Source organism: Filicampus tigris, chromosome 9, assembly GCF_054856515.1.
Source record: "Filicampus tigris isolate MCC_2025a chromosome 9, RoL_Ftig_1.0, whole genome shotgun sequence".
Lineage (NCBI taxonomy): Eukaryota > Metazoa > Chordata > Actinopteri > Syngnathiformes > Syngnathidae > Filicampus > Filicampus tigris.
The window spans coordinates 25409780-25428489 of NC_141225.1; the positions used below are offsets into that span (position 1 = coordinate 25409780).

Genomic DNA, 18710 nt, shown 5'->3' on the forward strand with positions numbered 1-18710 from the left:
TCAGCAATGGAGGCGCGGCGCGGCCGGTGGCTGACCATGGTCTCCACCATGTTGGTCTTGTTGTTGCGCAGCGTCTTGACCGTGTGGAAAACGTCCACAATGTTCTGCTGCTGGATCATCTCGTTGATGCTGCACATGGCGCAGAAAGTTCCCGAACGCCCGCCGCCGGTGCTGCGCCGGAGCGAGAAGGCGACAAATGACAACACGGGACAGCAAAGACACGCTGCGCATCAATGGCACGGTCGTTAGGCTCCTCGTGCCTGATCGCGAGTTTCACATCAAAGACTCTTGAAAGGCTGCGCACTGTAGAAACCCATCCGCACATTTACTTTAAATCAAAGACACAGGCATATGGAAAATAGGCACTTTTGAATAGCTGTCCACTGTAGGGACAGATCTACAATGTTGACATCAAAGATGTGCACGTGCACAGCAGAGAACATTTTGAATATTGGTTTACTGTAGCCAAAGACATCAAAGACACATGCATATAAAGCAGCTTTTGAATATCTTAACCGCAATGAGCGAAGAAGTGCTTGAATATCTGCTGATTGTAGTGTGATGCCCATCAAAAACAAATAAGACATACAACATTTGGCTATGTGTCCAAAGTAGCGACGCGCAACTTCAACCTTAAAGACACGTACATATAGAAGCCCTTTTGAATATCTGTCCACTGGAGAGGTGCCCAAATTTGACATCAAAGACACATGCATGTAGAAGAAAAGTACTTGCACTGCATTTAACAGTATTGGGATGAGTTCAAATGGTTTTTTTTTTATGCTTAAACAAGCACTATATTCTTTTTTTTTTTTTTTTTTTTCCTCATGAGGAAAAAAAACCACTCACGTCTTTGAGTCGTTAGTGAATGGATGCCCGTGTGGGTGAGTGGAGGTTAATAAGCAGACTTTGCAATAAAGGCGCTGCAGGGTGTCCTTTTCATTTGAGGCGTTAGCCCTTAGCTCCATGTCCACGCGCTCGCCGTTGCTTCGGAGGGCATCGATGCTCGCTTTTCTTTCAGACGTTTAAAAAAAAAAGCCTTCGCACGCGCGGCCCTTGCCAGGAGTCGCACGCTTTCTTTACAAGCCTTCAACTCGGACGGAAAAGCTGAGAAATAGCATAATGGCGAAAAGTTGTCTTTTCAGTTGAATGGTTGCAAGACAGAGGACAAGTTGTCCGCAAGCGTGTGCGCGGAAAGCAGCGGCCAGGGAAGGTCTTTTTTGCTCTTGGCCTTGCAAGTCTTCGTGCAAATCAAGACTTTGCAGTAGTCAACGCAAATCATCATGTTCAAGTCATCAACAGTTGGGAAGAATTTCAATGTTGTCAAACAAGAGGGTGGGCGCAAAAATCAAAAGGCGAGAGGTGCCATGTTAAGCTGTGACGACGTTTGCGCAAATCCAACGTGCTGCTGCTGCCAATTCAACACTTGCGATTTGTTGACAACGGCAACGGTGTGTCGCGGAACCGCCGTTTGCGCCGAAGCGTCTGAGCTGCGGCCGCGGCTTGCCCAGTTTTTACAACGCCCGCTTGGGGGAGTTGAAGGACGCAAATAGCAAAAGAGAGAAAGTTGAAGCAAGACAAGGGCCGCCAACACGGAAGGAACGAAGTTCTGCTGTTCAATTTATTTGTCATCTTTGGTCAAACGCGGCGCTAGCTTTGCGCTCTCCGCATTTGTCCGGTGACGTGGCGCAACTTACAGACAGTGCACCACCGTGCGTCCGTCTCCGCCGTCGTACTGCTCCTGCCACTTGGCCAGTCGCCGTACCAGCTGCAGGACGGACCGCTTGGAAAGGGGCGTGTCCCTGTAGGCCGGCCAGCCGATGAACTGGAAGTGCTGCACCAGCCGGTAGCCGTCCTGGGGCTGAGGGGAAAATGAAAATGACGGACACACTCAAGCGGGCCTGACATTCAATTTGCCCGCACACAAATGGCTTTGGGGCGCGGCTTTCATTGGGTCGGGGATTTGGGACGTGGGGGTTGAAATCGGACCGGGCTTTGAATTGACCAGTGAATTGGGGGATTTGTCCGGAGGTCCGGTGAGGATTAGGCTAGGGTTGGCACGGAGGGTGAAGACTCAAGCTTCCTTCCCCCCGACATGGCGCTCATGAAATTGTGAGAAAGCTCACAGCGGAAATGCAAAAAAGGCCAACAGCGAGCGGCCGGCGGGAAAAATGAGTCAGCGTGACTTTCTGCGCTAAACGTCTTTTCTTTGGGGAAAGCTTTCATTCCATTTCACGGCTGCGCCGGGCCCCGGGGCGGCCTCGGCGTCGGCCGCCGTCTTCCCCGCGCCGTTTGGCCACAATTCACACTTGCAATTTCACAATGCCTAAAATCCCACCGACAATGAACACCATCGCCTCCCCCAAACAAAGTGCTTTGGGATGTTTTGTCAGGGATATGTCTCGGGCGGGCACGACGGAGACTCGTACCCGGGCCATGTTGCAGATCCGGAAGATGCGGTTGATGATGTCATCGTCGATGTCCGCCGAGATGAACTCCACCTGGACGGGACCGTAACAGCACGAGCTCTTCTCCGGCCAGTACTGCATGCACAGCTGGGGGGGGGAGGGAGGAGCCGTGGGTTATTTGCGCTTCAAGAGGCGAGCAAAGCGGCGGCAGGCGCCCTCGCATTAATCTCATGACGCGGAAATTGTGTCCGTGCCTGACCCAACGGGGCCGCCCGCGCACTTTGTTTTGGACCGTTCAATTCTAGCGTACTAGGCAGCTTCCATCACAAGGAACTTTGAGCAGAAGTGAATTCGGACAAAATGCGCACGCACACGTGCGCCGCGGACTTTTGAGTGTAGACGAACAATCGCGGACTTGTGGCATGCTTCTCGCCTGCGGCTCCAACAACGATCGGGCTACTTTTTCCGGGCTGACGAGCTCGACGCCGTCGATATTTTCAGCCCTTGGGCGCTCACGTCAGCCGAGCGGGATGGCAACTCCGGCGTCCGACGTCAGGAAGCGGCGACGGCCGTGAACCGGTGCTGGCGGATGTCGCACCGAGTCCTCTCACGGGACGTCACGAAAACAAGACGGACGGAAAGTCCGCCTCCCGCCTCGACCGACTGAATGTCTGAGCTGAGGGCCTGGACAAAGCAAGCTTGCTTTGGAAAATGCTTCTGGACATTTGTGTGTGCGACATTGGCCAAGACGTGTTGGTTAAATGTACGCATTCTTTGGCCCCACCCTTTTTGGGACCAATCAATTCGCGGGCTGTGGTGATTGTTGGACAGCGGAGAAGAAACTGTCAAACTGTCTCCGAACACAAGAAATCCCAAAGTATCAAATGAGTAAAACTTCAATTTGGGAGCAAACGGCGGGCGCGCGACTCAGACTTGAGTCGAGAGGAAGAAAAGTGCGATTTTGCTCAGGCTAAGTGCGTGTTGATTACGAATTCCAAATCCCTTGTGGCGTGAACCTCCCACGTGGACTTCAGCATATTGACACTTGTCAAGTGCGGTGAGGCGGTGATTGGATTTGTTGCGGCGGCGGCGGCGGCGCCGGTACCTGGGCGGCGTCCATCTCGTTGAGCATGACGATGGACGAGCAGTTGTAGTCAAAGACCAGCCTCCAGAAGTCGCCCATGGTGTTTGGCAAAGGATGCTGGGTCACGATGAAGGCGGCCGGCTGCTTGTGGCTCTGCGGGGGAAGCGCACGCACATCAGGGGTGGGGGACTGGAGTCGAAAGAAGAGTCCACTTAAGGTTGCCTCGTGTGTTTACGGCTGCAAATCCGAAACGCGTTCATGAGAACGCACCTGGGACTAGGACCGACATTGAAACCCCCCCCTCTCGCGGGACTGAACTCTTTTGCCCCCGACCGACTACAAGCTTCTCTCGGGACTTGGACCGAGACTAAAACTTTCTTTTCGGGTTCGAACCTTCTTTCTTCCCAAACGAAAAACTTAAAAAGTGGACAGGAAATTTCCTCTCTGGGACCCAAGGTTTTGTCTTTGTGGACAAGAACCTTCTCTTGCGACTTAACACTTCTCTTGGGGTGAGAACCTTTCCTAGGGAGTGAAACTTTCTCTTTGGACTCAAACCTTTGACTTGACTTGCTTGATGTAAAAAAAAAAAAAAAAAAAAGAAACAAATAACTACAAATTGTACCGCCGTAAGTCCCGACTCGCACGGAGAGTAGGTGACGTCGTCCCACGGCGGTTACGTGGCGGCGGGAGGCGCCGGTGCCCTGTGGCCTACCCCGAGCGAGTCCTGACTTACATCCATGAGCGCCGCGTTGATGTAGTTGGAGCTCTCGCCATCCACCGAGATGAGAAAGGGCAGGCAGCGGTCGGCCGAGAGGACGTCCATGCTGCGGTTCTTGTCGTGGTTCCGGGGCAGCAGACCCACGCTGCACTCCTCCGGCCGCACTCGAGGGGTCACTATGTTGAGGGTCTGACAACAAAGAAGAAGCTGCGACTTTCTTGTGCTACGGCTCGCTTTGACAGTTTCGACAGGCCAGTCCCAATTTAGAGTTCTTCCCGCATGGACGAAATATATGACGGAGCATCTAGGTTTGGATGTGATTAGCGTGACAGCGATACTCATTTTCACGAGCCAGCCCAGCCGCCCGCCGATGGCGTTTCGTACGTTAGCATCCAGCTAAGGGGGTGATGCTATTCAGTAATCTCCCATCCCTTGACAGCCAGAGTCAGAAGAGGTTGAAGAGGTAAGAGCGTTCAAATGTCGGACACATCTCCTGCGCAGGTTCCTTGCGCAGCTGGAAAAGCGTCTCGGAGGTTCTGACCTGGAACTCGTCTTTGATCTGACTGGAGTTGGTCTGAGGGTCCAGCCTGCCGATGTTGTAGTAGATGGCTCGGAAGTCGCAGACGGGGATGGCGGTGTTGCCGCACAGACACGCCTCCAGGATGGCGTCGTGGACAAACACGTACTGCTCCTGGACAAAGACAACGCCGACAAGGTTTCATGCTCAGTCGCTAGCGTCGCGTCCTCCCGCAGCCCCCAAAGCCACTTTGACTTAGCATGGTGAGATTCCCCAGAAAAACGTCAATCACTAGAAAAAAAAAAAAAAAAAAAAACGGCAGCCCGGTCCGACCGAGCAACGTGAAGTTCGGTGGCCGCGCCTATCACGAGTGGACCCACCGACAAGTCCGATGAAGCCACGCCCAGAAAGACACAGTAAGTCTTCCGTTTTGCTTTTAGCGGGGCCAACGTTGGCCCATTTCCCCCCACTTGCGGCGCCACTTGAAATCCAAACTGTTGCGAGTGATTTTGCAAGTCATTGTTGGCTCGCCTTTGCCGGCGAGCGAAAATGAAGGAGCGCCGCAACGTTCGGGCGCTCGGGATCAAGCGCGCTCTTTGTGCTGGAAGCGGCGCGCCGGCCGCATGCTAATGTCGCCGCCCTCTCGGCCCGCCTTACACCGCCGCATCTGTTGTTGCAACTTTGCTGCGCTGAATGTTGATCGTGGCCCCGGCGGAGGGCAGACTTCAAAATGATTTCGCCCCCGGGCCAGTGTCTGCGCTCGTGACAGGCCGCGCGCGCACAGGCAACACACAGTCCTCCACCTCTGCCTTTTAAAAGATTAATTGCTCTGTGCAGTTTAGATGAGGATTATAGAAGCAGCATCCAGCAGCCTTGACACTGACACAAATGACTCCCACTCAGTTAATGCGCACACGCAGGCAGGCAGGCAGGCAGGCAGGCAGGCACGCACGCACGCACGCACGCACGCACGCACGCAGGCACGCACGCGCAGCTTTCACCAGCGATTTGTTCACGGCTGTCACTCAGCCGCATGCAGCAAGCGTGCGCTGTTGTCTTTCTCTTCTGGAGGTGACGTCCAAGCTTCTAAAGGAAGTATTGATTCAAATAAAGTGCCAAAGCGTCGGATTAGCTCGGCTTCTATTTGCCCACGGGGGGCGGCGGGGGGCGGGGGGGAGAGATATTGGGGGCGGCTGGTTGCGGTCGTCAGGCATTTTGCATTGAAGAAGGTTCTTTTCCGGGTGCCCTTCAAATACAAACATTTTGCGTGATTGCCACCAAATCGCGTTTGCCATCATTTATTCAGCCTTTTTGAGGCCTTTCAGCAAACTCAAAATCCAAACGCACAAATTGCCCTTTGGCCAAAAGGTGCTTTTCGGAGGCCGCTGACTTGCGACGTGAGACTTTGTGCACATTTCTGTCACGAGTGGACAAACAAGTCTCGAGAAATACACAGGAAGCCGGTCGGCCATTGTCAATTGCAGAGGATATTTGACATGCCAACGAAAAGAAATTGGCCCCCCAAAATTTGGAAGTCATTTGCATCATGAATAGGCCAACAGCAAAGTCCCAACGGTGGGTGGGTCTGCCGTTTTCTTTGAAGCGGCCATTTTAGGGGCTCTTGGGCCAGCGGTCCTTTCATATTTGGAAACTATGGAGAACAGTGCGAGTGAGCAACATAAACTTTGGTGGACATGTCCGTCCTGAGTAGAGCCAGCAAAAAAGGGGGCCTGCCGGAACAGAGCCACCACGTCACGTCTCCAGAGCGTGCATTTCCGTCCACGTGAGTTTGCAGTCCTCACCTCCGTCTGCACCATGTTGACCCTTTGCGACCTGAGCTCGCGGATGCAGTTGAAGACGTCCACCACGCCCTCGTTCTCGGCCATGTCCAGCATGATGTCCACAGCGATGAAGCAGCCGGTCCGGCCCGCGCCGGCGCTGTCGGCACAAAGCAACGGCTGACGCCGGACACTTTTGGACAACGCTGCTGTATTGACTTTGCACTTGAACCGGCTCCGTGACCGAGTTTCTTGAGTGTTTGGCGTTACGGGCTGTGCCGCTGGGACAATTGAACTAACTCCTCTGGTTGGCCAGCAAAAATGTCACTTAAAAAACGTCCGACCTCCATCAGTTCTCCTCGGTTACGGTTCAAGAATCGCTTGTATTTTGAGCTTGCATTTTCTCTAACAAACAAACAAACAAACAAACAAAACAAAGTGAGCAGTGTGAAGAAGTGGATTATGTCCATCGAATTCAAGCATGAAATCATAAAAGATTTTGAGCAAACGTGGTGAAAAAGGAATGAAAAAAGTCAAGCTGATTAAGGACAGCAAAAATGAAGGAAAAAGAAAATGTGACAAATGCTACATGACCACTCAAGGTTTTTTTTCATTACTGTGGAGTGCTTTTTCTTATATTGAAAAAAAAAAAAGAGAAAAAAATATTTTGGTGTGGTTCAAATCAAGTTTTCAAAGTGAAATGAATGTAAATGGCATAAATCTATTGCAGCTCCCCCAACACAATTTCACAACCACTCCACAATTGTATTTTTGTTGCGTTGCCTGATGAATTGCGTGGCCGTTGTACTTTTGTTCTCCCCGTGGGAAGCTGCCACAGATCGTCACCGGCAAAATCGGACAGATTGAGGCGCGCACGTGCACACTGGAGACTTTAATAACACAACGCCTAGCGTTGAGCTGACACGTCCTGAGCGATGGATGGAGGGAATCGTGCCAAAGACGGACGGACGGATGGAGGGAGGGAGGGAGGGAGGCGGGTGAGGTGAGGATGGATGGATGAGAAGGGAGGTGTGAGGAGGAGAAGAAATGAACGAGACGGAGGAGAGAAAGGCGGGGAGGGAGGGCAGGAGAGCCTCTGCAGATTACCTGTCACCTGAGTGATTAATGTCGGCAACACTTTGTGTGCGCGTGCGCGCGCGTTCGAAAAAAAGTTGAAAAAATGAGCACTTTTTACGTCATAGAGGAATGAAAAATTGTGGCCGACCAGACAAACATTGCGTAATTCCTTGCAAGAAAGAGGAGAGCTTGTACAGACAAGTATGGAGGCTCTGCGGGTTAGGGCGGTGTGACGCCACGCCACGCCACGCCACGCCACGCCACGTCACACCTTTTTACTCAACACTCAGATGACAAGCACACTCATGTTTTCTGGGAAACACCAAAAGTTCCTTGAAGGAAGTCAAGAAGCAGACACGGAAAGCGCTACGCCAGGGCTTCCGACTCACACGAGTAGGCGCTGCCAACGCACGCTCGCTTCCTGGGAAAGCTTGCAAGCAAGTGAGGAGAAATTGTCGCCAGCCCACACGCAACGCGGCGGACCAACAATTGGATGTTTGCGATCAAGAGGCCAAGTGTGAGAGAACTCGCTGACTTTTTTTCTCCTGGGCACAATTTCTCGAAACGACAAAGACAAGACGTGCTGTCGCCAAGTCAACGTGGCTCTCTTATGATCGGTAGACCTCGTGCACCGTAGCGCATTGTGCGTCCGCTCGCTCCATTTCTGCGCGTGCGGTTGTACCTGCAGTGTGCCACGATGGGCCCGGCGTCTGGCGGGTTGAGGAACTTGACCTGGCGTATGAAGCCCAACAGCCCGGTGGCATAGCAAGGAACGCCGTGGTCGGGCCAGCTGGTGAAGTGGAACTGGCGCAGCTCTCGCAGCTCGTGGTGGCCCTTCTGCAAGAAAAAAAACATGATGAGGGAAACTAACAACGAAAAGAAACAACAGAAGCTGGCTTTGGTTATTTGGTCGCTGCTGTGGCGCATCGCGTTGGCCAGCTGGAATTGCAACGCATGAATGCGGGTCATTCTCGCAACATTTCAACAATAAGGCAAAAGACGGTGTTTGTCGTCGCAAAACGCCAGAGGGCCCCGTGAGCTGACGTGGCGGCAGCCATTTTGCCTTCACGCAAGAGCAGACAGCAAGACGGATGCTGGTTGTCGGGAGACAATTTGGAAACGGCGCGGCCAAACGACGGCTCGTATCTCGAAACGCTCGCACAGTAAGTCGGGTTACTTGTTCGTCAAGGCACCCGTGTCGAGTGAATTACGCGACATTTGGTCATCATTGTCAACAAATCCAAAGAAAGGCATGCGACGGCGTAGCGACGACCTTCCGTCTTCCCGAAGCTTTTCCTTGTCGCGCTTGTAACCTTGTGTTTGTCCTCTGTGGGGGTGCGCCTGCTCATCCCTTTATCCTCCACCTGAGCTCGGAGTGGAGGAGGAGGGGCGGGCGGGGGGGGGGGGGCGACAATGACCTGAGGGACCCTGAAGTGAGAAGGACGAGACCTCTCCTTCGAGGAGCCGCTCGGTCTGCGGCTGCAATCGATCCTGGTGAATTATTGAGGAGGGAGGCGCGCAGTGGTATGGATCCACTGGGAGCGGGCGGGGGAAAAAAAAAAAAAAAACCCGGCAACGCGCGCTTCCTCTCGAAGTGGTCTCCCCGCAAATGTTGTAAAATCTATGGCTCGTCCCCAGGGAACCGCGGGTGATGAGGAGGAGGACGAGGACGGTGGCGGTGATGTACGTCCAAGGAATAGAAAAGAAACTGGTGCCAGCTCCAAGGAAGAGCAAACCCCCTCGCTCGGATCCAAATGCGGAAGCTGGTCTGCACTTATTGTCAGAAAACACTCAGTTGGCGACAAAGGTTTTGATGTCAATTTGCTTTTCTCGCCTCGCTAGAAATGGAGGAAGCTGGAGCAAAATATCCGGGAGGACATCAGCGCATTTGTTCATGGGACAAAGTCCGTTCATGTTCTTCCGCCGTTGAAGGCGGGCGGGCGGCCGAGTGGGCGGGCGGGCGGGCGTCAGGCAGGCGGGCGGGCGGGCGTCAGGCAGGCGGGCGGGCGGGCGGGCGTCAGGCAGGCGGGCGGGCGGGCGTCAGGCAGCCTTTTTGCCTTCTTGAGCATGTGACAAACGCGGCGCGTCATTTGCAAAGATGTTCCGCCGCCACGCGTCTTCCCGAGCCAATTCTCGCTCCGCCACGTTGTGACGAGCCTTCATCTCGCCGCGGATTAGCTCCCAACGAACGAGGAGGCCAGGCCTCCTGGCAATCAAACGACTTCAGCAGGTGACAAACTCGGCCCGCTTCCCGCGCGGCTCTTTGCCCTCTTTGGGTGTTGCCAAATTTGGCCCATTCGAATCCCAGTGTCACGCTTTGCAAATTTGCAGTATTCGTGCGTGCGCACGAACACACAACCATTGCAAATGCACAAACCTGCCCGCACACACACAAATGCACACCGAAAACAACAAGCACATACACAAATACATAAAAATGCGCAGACACACACATACACAGATATAAAAATACACCCAATCAAATGCACACGCACACACGTGTGGAAAGACACACACACACACACACACACACAAGCGGACTGATGTGCTACGGTTGCCTGAGCACTTTTCTGTCGTGGGTTGTTTTGCTTGCTAGCACAGCGTAGCTTGCTACGCTCGCAGGTTGCGCTAACGGCGTCACGTCCCGAGGTGCCACCTTTAATCGATTAACCCGCACGATCCAATTTACCCACAACTGCCTTTAATGACGCTTGCCAACCCAAAATAAAAAATCTTTTCTTTTCCTGCTTTGACAGTAGGTTTGGGCAGCCGAATTGGAAAATGACGTCCGTTTCTTGGACTCGGCTCTCATTTTTGAGATGTCAATATTGGGGACAATGAATTGATTGCTAATTCGTTTGGGGTTCTCCCGAATGCCGGCTGTCGATTCCCTCCAGAAACATGATTTGCATCTGCAAGGCTCTTGGTGAGGATGAGAAATCCTGTCTGGACGTGCTTGAAAAGACACGTAGCATGATGAGAAGACCGACGTCGTCAGAACTTGTGATTTTTGTTTCAAAACAAAAATGATGGAATCGTTGAAAAACGAGCGCCGATCGGCTAAAAGGTCATTTTCGGCTAAACGGCCACAAAGCCTTTCTTGGCCCCGAAACGTGATCGCCGAACGGTTTTCAGACCTTGTTGAACTTGACCTTGTCCAAATGCTCCAAATGTTCCTGCCGACAGGAAATATCGGCAGGAACATTTGGAGCATTATCGACGTATGGTCCAAATAGCGACCGCCTTCTGTCCTCCTTCAAATTTGGAATCATTCGGATGAGACGTTGAAGACGATTCATTGTTCGGCACCGTTCGAAAAGTCTTGAAAAAGGCAAAATGCTCAAAAAGTATTCATGGATCCAAAGTGTACTTTTGGACCCGCTCGAGTGAATGCGAGCGAGATGTTGATGTCGATCGGCTGACGAGGAAGGCGTGATTCGTGGGAGGGGCCAAGACGAGCAGCTCGTACTGCTCGCGCCGTGCAACAGCCGAACAAAATGGTCAACCAATCAATCAATCCCCAAACAAAGACATCTGCAAACATTTGCTTTGAAGCTGGAAAACGATGATCGGCAGCATTTCTGCCGATTTTCGGACAGGCGTGATGGACCAAACCAGTCACTGAATCATAGTCAGGAAAAAAAACAAAGAATCGGTTTGATCGAGTGGGAAAAGACGCCGTCAGTCATTGGCAGCCGTCGCACGACCAAGCTGCCGCTTGACGGCGGCCTCCGAAGCGCAGCACGGCAAAGCCAATCCCAAAAGCTCGCCGAGAGCATCGTCGTCTTGTTTTGGTTCCGCCACGACAGAAAGCGTTTTGGCTCTCAACTTGAACGCAAAGTAAAGGCGGCGGCGGCGGCGGCGGCCGGCGAGGGCGCAAATCTGCTGCGGCTCACCTTCTGCACGGTGAACGTGCGGATGACGTACTCGGCCAGCGGCTCCGTCTCCACCAGGGTGACTTTGACGTCGCCGTAAACCTCCGTCTCGTCGGGCCAGTAGCGCACGCACTTGACCTAAACACGCACGCACACGCCGCCAGTGAGCCCGCAGTCAAACGTGCAAACGCCGGCTCGCAACGATCAAGACGGCCTCAAGAGAAACAACAAAGTCAATCGAGGTTAGGCTTTCAAGTTGACTTGCGAGACCGGCCGACTTCGGGCTCGCGCGACTAGACGTGGGTTACGCCGTTACGGCGTTGCCATTATTGCCACTCACCCTGCCCACCTCCACCAGGTTGGTCACCATGACGATAGAGGCCGAGTTCTCCTGCCACACCATCCTCCAGAAATCCCTCACCGTCTCCTGCATGGGCCCTGACGCGCGCGCACACACACACGCATGCATCAGACATGACACACCAACACACTCACGCGCACACACACGCTAAAACCCGCTCGCACTATCAATAGCTGAGTGCAGCTTTGGGGCGTTGAGGTAATGGCCTCTTAAATTTGTCCAGGGGATTTTTTTTTTTTTTTTTTTTAATCGGCTGGTTTAAATTTAGGAGGTTGAGGTAATAGCATCCTGGCCAAAAGGACCCCGATGAGCACGTGCACACACACACACACACACACAGACCCCGCCCCCCAGGAAAGGCGTCGTTTGCGTTGAATCACCTTGCGTGGCGATGTAATGTCTGGGCCGGTGGTAGCCCTGAGGGACACACAAACACAAACGCTTGAACGACATTCAAAATGTCTGGCTTCGGACGTCCGCCCGCCGCCAAAACGTGCAACATTTGTCACTTAATCTGTTGGATGTTTTTGTCATTATCATTTATACACCATTTTTTGTCAGGAGCCACATCGGAGTTCTTCTTTCCTCAGAAGAGTCGTTTTGACCGTGAAGCCAAATAGATGTGTGACGGCCTCAACATAACTGCGACTAACAATAACTACACCGGTCATTTTTAAAAGTGGGATCGGTAACACAAAATGCTCAACATTTGCAAAAGTGGAAAGACAATTTGCAATGTTGTTGTTTTTGAAGCACATCATTTGCTTTGGCGGGCCACGCAAAATGACGTGCTGGGCCAGATCTGGCCCAAGGCCCGCGAGTTGCACACCTGTGACTTCAACAATTGACACTGCATGTCATCAGTGGTGATTTTAGTAATTATCACAGCATTAATATTTATACCTGGATAATAATAATAATAACAATAATAGTAACGCTATTCAATATCAGTTGAAAGTGTTCTGGAGTGACAGTTTTTCCCATTTCCAAATACGTCCCTGGTCCATTTCAACTTATTTGACCACAGAAGACGGCCCAAAATATTGGAACCAGCTCAGCTCCGTTAGATTTCCTAACAATAAAAAGATCCATTTCTTTACCGGCTTCGATGATCTCGGCGTTCGCAACTTCTTTTTGGCTAATAATGACCGGCGGTTTGATTCGCGTATCGCGTGCAGCGGCTTGTCCAGAGCGACATCCAGACTGAAATGAATTGTTGTCATATTTAGCTCGCATCCTTCCCGCATTTCCATTTCCTCTCCTAATTATCTCCAAGCCATCTTCCGCCTCCCAGCTGCACAAGTCAAGGTTGTAGTCATGCATAAATATCCGATGAAATAATCGCGGGGGGTCTTGGGGGGGAGGGGGCTTCATCTTCCCTCCACGGGGCACGTGGGAGTGACGAGCGCACGGCGGCTAAGCCTCGTCCTCGCCCTCCTCATCCTCGCGTCAGAGATGAAAACATTTATCACTTTCACATTTTCATTAAAAACGCGCTCTGAGAAGGCTTTTATTATCAGCGCGTGCGCTCGGGTGGGGGTCCGGCGGGGGAGGGGGTGGAGGTGGACGGGGCCGCATTGTTAGGGTTTTCATTTTCTCATTTCCAAGAAGAGCACATTTGTTTGTTATCTGGGACGTCCTCCTCATATCCTCTCCCCCTGGTCACCTCCCTCCTCCTGTTCTCATTCCGCATGTAAGCGTGCTTGCGATGTTCCGTTCAGCGGTGAAAAGTATTTGCAACATATTAGCAATTTGGCGCCGTTCAAATGCGGCCATTTTACAAGCAATCGGGAAAACGTTTGAAAAAAGTTCCTCTCGGCGGGACACGAAAACGGTCGCTTCACGGATAGACACGCCTACCAAATTTCTTGGTAGTTGCTAAGATTTGGGGGCTAAATGATTTAAGCCCCCCCTTCCCTCCCCCCAAAATGTCCACTTCAAAGCAAAATAACAGACTGCCTGTGTCTTTTCAGGCATGGCTTGGAAGCCTTTTTTTCTGCGGGGCATCTGAACGTTGAAACCGGCGAGTGAACTTGAACTCACGTCAATGAAGTTGGCGTTGATGTAGTCGGAGTGGGGCTCTCCGTCCAGCAGCTGCAGTCGCACTCTGGTGCGGTCGTCTGTGGGGTCAGATAACAGCGCAGACAAAAGACAACGGGCCTAAAGTTACGCCGACCCACAAGGCGAGCGTGCGGCACAGCCGCCGCCGCTGCCGCCGCCGCCGCCGCCGACTTCTGCCACACGCTCGGCCTGCTTCGCAAACAACTTTTGCGCAGAGTCTTTTGGAACTCATCTTTGGCACCCGCCGCATTGCAAATGGACTGCGAAATGAGCAAAATGGAAGACGTCACGCCCTCTCTGGAGTTTTTTTTTTTGTGGACCCTAACGACCAAAATGGTGTGCCCACTGGTTAAACTGCTGCCAAAAGGTTTGAAGGTGCATTCAAAGGACCCTCAACATTTGGGTGGATCATCACATTTGGCTCCGCCCACGCGCAACGACAAAAACTCAAGAGCTTCTCATTTTCCGATCGCTCGGCAGTCCAGTGTACAACTCGGTCAGGCGGAATGAGAAATGGCGGCTTGAAAACAAAACGGCAGATTTTCTGTTCTTTTTACACAAAGGCGTCTGTGACTTTTTGAGGGTCATTTCTGACATGATAGCCGTCCGTGCCTAGCAAAATTGTTGAAAGTGGTGTCAAAAGTTGTCGGTTTGAAGGTGCGTTTCAAGGAAGCTCAAAGTTTTGGTGAATCATCCTACTTGACATCATACTCGTCAGTTGGCTGCTAATTGCACGGGGCCGTGTCATAACACCGCGGCGACCTGCGTGGAGAAGCCTGCGGGGCGGGGGGGTCGCGGGGCGCAAGGGGGCCGGGGGGTCGGCTCCACTCCTCTCCAGCCTGGGAAGGCGAGCCTCTAATTGGGCCGACTTGGCAGGAGGTGCTGGCTCCGAAACAGCAGAAGAGCTGGACACAGTCCACAGGTTTGAACAGGCGCATCGTGCGCGTGCGTGAGTGCGTGCATGCGTGCGCGCGCGAGCGCGTGCGTGTCAACCAGAAGTCTGCTCGTCGGCTGCCGGCAAATAAGTTGGGATTGATTTCTTTGTCAAACAAGTGTCCACAATTAGGTTTCAATTTGATTCACAAGCTCCTGGAAAACAATTGGATTCCATTTGATCCAAGGGTTGCTTGTACTGTCATTTCTCGAGCGCAAGATGCACTTGCATTTTATGCAAACTGAAATTTGCCCTTTTGAAAAGCCCATTTTTCTTTGTGCTCAAACGCCGGTGTGAGCTCGCAAAAGCGCAAGCGGAGCAGAAGGTCCCGGCCACGCGGCCACGCCGTTGCCAGAATAGTGGCCGGCGTCCGCGCAAGCCACTTTTACAAAGACGCGTTTCCGTCTTTTGGGACAGGCCCTTACGAGTCTCGATCACATTATGATATTTGTAATGTTAAACATGACATACATTGGACTGAAAGTTGAGCTTTGTCCCGAGCCCTGGCTCCCGCTTCACGTTTACACAACGGCCGGCGTGAATTTTCTTGGGTCACTCGTACCCGTGTAGAATGCCCGCCCTCAATTTTGGGATGATTTTCTTGTTTGAGCAAATAAAATGCTCATCGAATGCTCCTGATTTTCAGCCATCTTGTGTTCCACTAAAGTGTTTTGTGCGCAAGTAGCAAATGCAGAGTCTTTGCCAGTCAGCTGCTGTTTTGGAGGTCAAAAGGTCACGAGTCCATTCAGCCATTAGCAAGCGCAACGCCTCTGCCGAGCCTTGCTCTCCTCTCGACCTTGTCCACCTCCTTGCATCTTTTTTTTAACTTTCAGAAAAAAAACGACATCTCCTCACGGTTACTGGACGAGGTTAGCGGAGGAAAACTTGGACCGGAGCTGACCTCGGTGTTTTTGCTGCGGCCGCTGGAAAGAAGGAGATTTACTTTTGTATTTCTAAATTGGAGACGTGAAGGTGGAGCGGCTGCGCTGCGGTTGTGTTAGCAGAGTGGCTGAAGGCAACTGTAGATGTGAATCAACAATAAACGCACTAACAATAAAATACATGGATAGGATATGCGAGCGCCGCGGTCTCTCGTTAGCGGAAGTTCCTTGGGAAGCTAACGAGGAGCTAGCGTGCTAAGTTGATTGGAAAAAGCTTAGAAGTGCTGAACAACACTCTTGATTTGTGGTTTTTTTTTTGCTTGCCTCCTCTGCCCAAATCTTCAACACTCACACAAACACACGCACACACCTCATCCGCTCGGCTTGCGTCCGTCATGGTCCTCGCTAATCAGTTCACTCGCCGCCGCGCCAAGTGGTGCAAGCTGGAGGCGTTAGCAACTTTCATAGACTGACTGCCGAGTGTGTGTGTGTGCGCGTGTGTTTGCGCACACTTGTTTGTGTGGCGTATGTACCACATATCCATCCGCCTACAACAGGCTGCAGCGTGTGTGTGTGTGTGTGTGTGTGTGCGTGTGTGTGGTGGAGGGTATTAAAGTGTGTAATAGCCTATTAAGTCCACAGCTCCCTCCAGCTGATGTGTCAAACAACTTGGAATGTTGACACTCACACAGACACGCACACACGCACAGCGTAAGGAAGAAGAACCCTCTCCCTGCTCGTGTGGCCACTTGCAACCACATTGGCAGGCAGACTCGCTGTGACTTCTCAGGCATGACTCGGTGAGACTTTCTTGAGCGTAATATTTATGTCTAGCAAATGACACTTTGCAAAGTCAAACAGGCTTTGGGGGCTGAAAACATTCGACCAGCCCTTGGAAACGTTTGAACCCAAATGGCCTGAAAAGTGCGCTTGGAACCACCGCGGCGCACTTGTGGTGTCTTTTCTGCCACGGCTTCGGGAGACGTTTTTGTGGGCGGGAATTCATCATGCTAAGTCTAAGTGCATGGGTTCAAAGGCCGAATTTTGAAGGACAATAGCAAACAATGCCTACATTTCTATTTTTCATTTTTTGGGTGAGCGACTAAACTTGAACGCGCACTGACCAAATGTGAAATTCTGGAGTCGTCCATCCGTCTTCAAATCTGGTCAAAATTGGGGAAGAAAATGTTTAGGATGAGTCGAAAAAGAGCCAAAATGGCAGACTTCCCCTGTCATTTGAGGGTTGGTTTAATTTTCAAAGCCTACTCATTCTAGAAATGTCTACCAAGTTTCATGCTGCTAAGTTAAACTGTCCAAATTCAGTTCAAAAAGATTGAAAGCCTTGGAAATGTCCAGCGCGACCCAAAACGGCACACTTGTGGTGTCTTGAGACTTGAGGGGAGACATGTGGGGGCTGAGTTGTCCGAAACATTCAAAGGACTTCTGGACACGGCTAAATGTCCAATTTGACCTGCCCTGTGTTTTGGGGCACGTCTTCTGGAGACTTTTTGGGTGGGTCGACTGGTGATAGACACGTTGAGCAAATGTCACGTTGCTCATCAGGCTCATCAGACAGCATCAACGTTTCAAGCCATCCTCATCCTCCTCCCCCGGAAGGGTAATTAAGCCGCACTAATTGTTCACTTCATCATATCGTCGTCATCTTTCCAACGCAGCGGTGCTTCCAAACTGCGCCGCAATCAGCGCTAACGAAGCGCAGCGCAGCGCTGCAGTTGGTTAACGCTATTAGCCGCAGCGCGCAGACTACTCGCACTTGTTTTGACACTTAAAAGAGAGACTTAGCTGCAATGTTGCCACTTTTACTTTGGTGACGACGGAACGATTGCATCATGAAGTGACGACCATCTTGGGGGGGAATGTTAAAGGGAAAGTATTTTGTCCAGAATGTGTTCCCACTGGTCTGAACGTGGCATTCTGATGAATATTGCGTTTGTGGAACATGAGAAATGCACCCGTTTTAGCTAGCTCAGGGGGCGGCCATTTTGTCGTCCCCGTCGATCGACGATGTCGTCGAAGTTGCTCAGGTAACGACCAATCGTGGCTCAGCTTCCGAAAACAGCTTAGCCGTGATTGGTCGTTAGCTGAGCCCTGAGCTAATGCGATGTCGACAGAAGTGACAACATGGCCGCCCCCCGAGCTAGCTCAAAACGGGTGGATTTTGCTGCGTAACTCATATTGCACAATGGCAATAAAATGTGTTTGGGTTGACTTTGGGTTGCCCTTTAATTGGCGGCAACAGACAAATGCACTGAGTGTCTTTGGAGTTCCTTTCTTTTGTGATTCTTTTCCAAATGGTCCGTCTTTGCCACTCAAGCTCTCCTCAAGTTCCTGCTCCTGCCGCTGGCGGGCGCCTCGTGATGTTGTCGCAAGCCACCGGAGGGATCTGCGAGGTGCCCTCACACAGTAGCAGACAACCAAATAGACGGCGTTATTTCCAAGCTATGCGTGAATTTGACAACGTGGCAGCAGAACAAAAGGACGCTTGATGAATGGTCACCCTAAGGTCTCAATCATTATTATTAGCAAGATCATTTTACAATTAGAAATGGCAGAATCGGAGCAATGCCGACCCCTTGGGAAGCTTCATTACATTTGCTTGAACGCGGCTCAGTAAAATGAAAAGAAAAAACAAAACAAAACATAAAAGGGAAGCGAGGTGGACACAAACGGCCCACACAGAAGCCAGAAGGTTAAAAAGGATTCAAGAAGACGCTTGCGCTGTTGATGAGCACAAGCAAACAATCTTTTTCCCCGCGCGCAGCAAACACGAGCAGATCAATGCGCAAAATCGTACACAATGTTTGCTTGGCTTCCAGGAAGGAGAAGAAGAGGAAGATGGAAAAAGGTGAAGTGGAGTTCAAGCCAAATGTTTTCCTGCGCGGCCTCCCTGGGGGGCCTTGCCACCACATTTTCTGAAGAAAATGAGCTTTTGCTCCAGATGGACACCTTCCATTACCAGGCGGCCGGTAATTAAAACATTTGCTGCGCTAATAGC

At 51.7% G+C, this 18710-nt stretch overlaps 1 protein-coding gene across 12 annotated transcripts in view; it reads right to left on the reverse strand.

Annotated features, from left to right (window-relative positions):
- The window catches only part of ptprt (protein tyrosine phosphatase receptor type T), a 107330-nt gene that overhangs the window by 2215 nt on the left and 86405 nt on the right, over window positions 1-18710 (reverse strand). For 7 of the 12 annotated variants that reach the window (XM_086039681.1, XM_086039685.1, XM_086039680.1 and 4 more), the window contains 12 exons: window positions 13862-13947; window positions 12199-12235; window positions 11798-11895; window positions 11479-11595; window positions 8265-8419; window positions 6530-6665; window positions 4752-4901; window positions 4226-4399; window positions 3514-3645; window positions 2430-2555; window positions 1698-1861; window positions 36-171 (listed from right to left, as the gene is read on the reverse strand). In XM_086039681.1, coding sequence (XP_085895807.1) covers window positions 36-171; window positions 1698-1861; window positions 2430-2555; window positions 3514-3645; window positions 4226-4399; window positions 4752-4901; window positions 6530-6665; window positions 8265-8419; window positions 11479-11595; window positions 11798-11895; window positions 12199-12235; window positions 13862-13947 — 1511 coding nt within the window. The remainder of the gene's footprint in view (window positions 1-35; window positions 172-1697; window positions 1862-2429; window positions 2556-3513; window positions 3646-4225; window positions 4400-4751; window positions 4902-6529; window positions 6666-8264; window positions 8420-11478; window positions 11596-11797; window positions 11896-12198; window positions 12236-13861; window positions 13948-18710) is intronic. The other 5 variants (XM_086039690.1, XM_086039684.1, XM_086039691.1 and 2 more) reach the window with 1 other exon arrangement.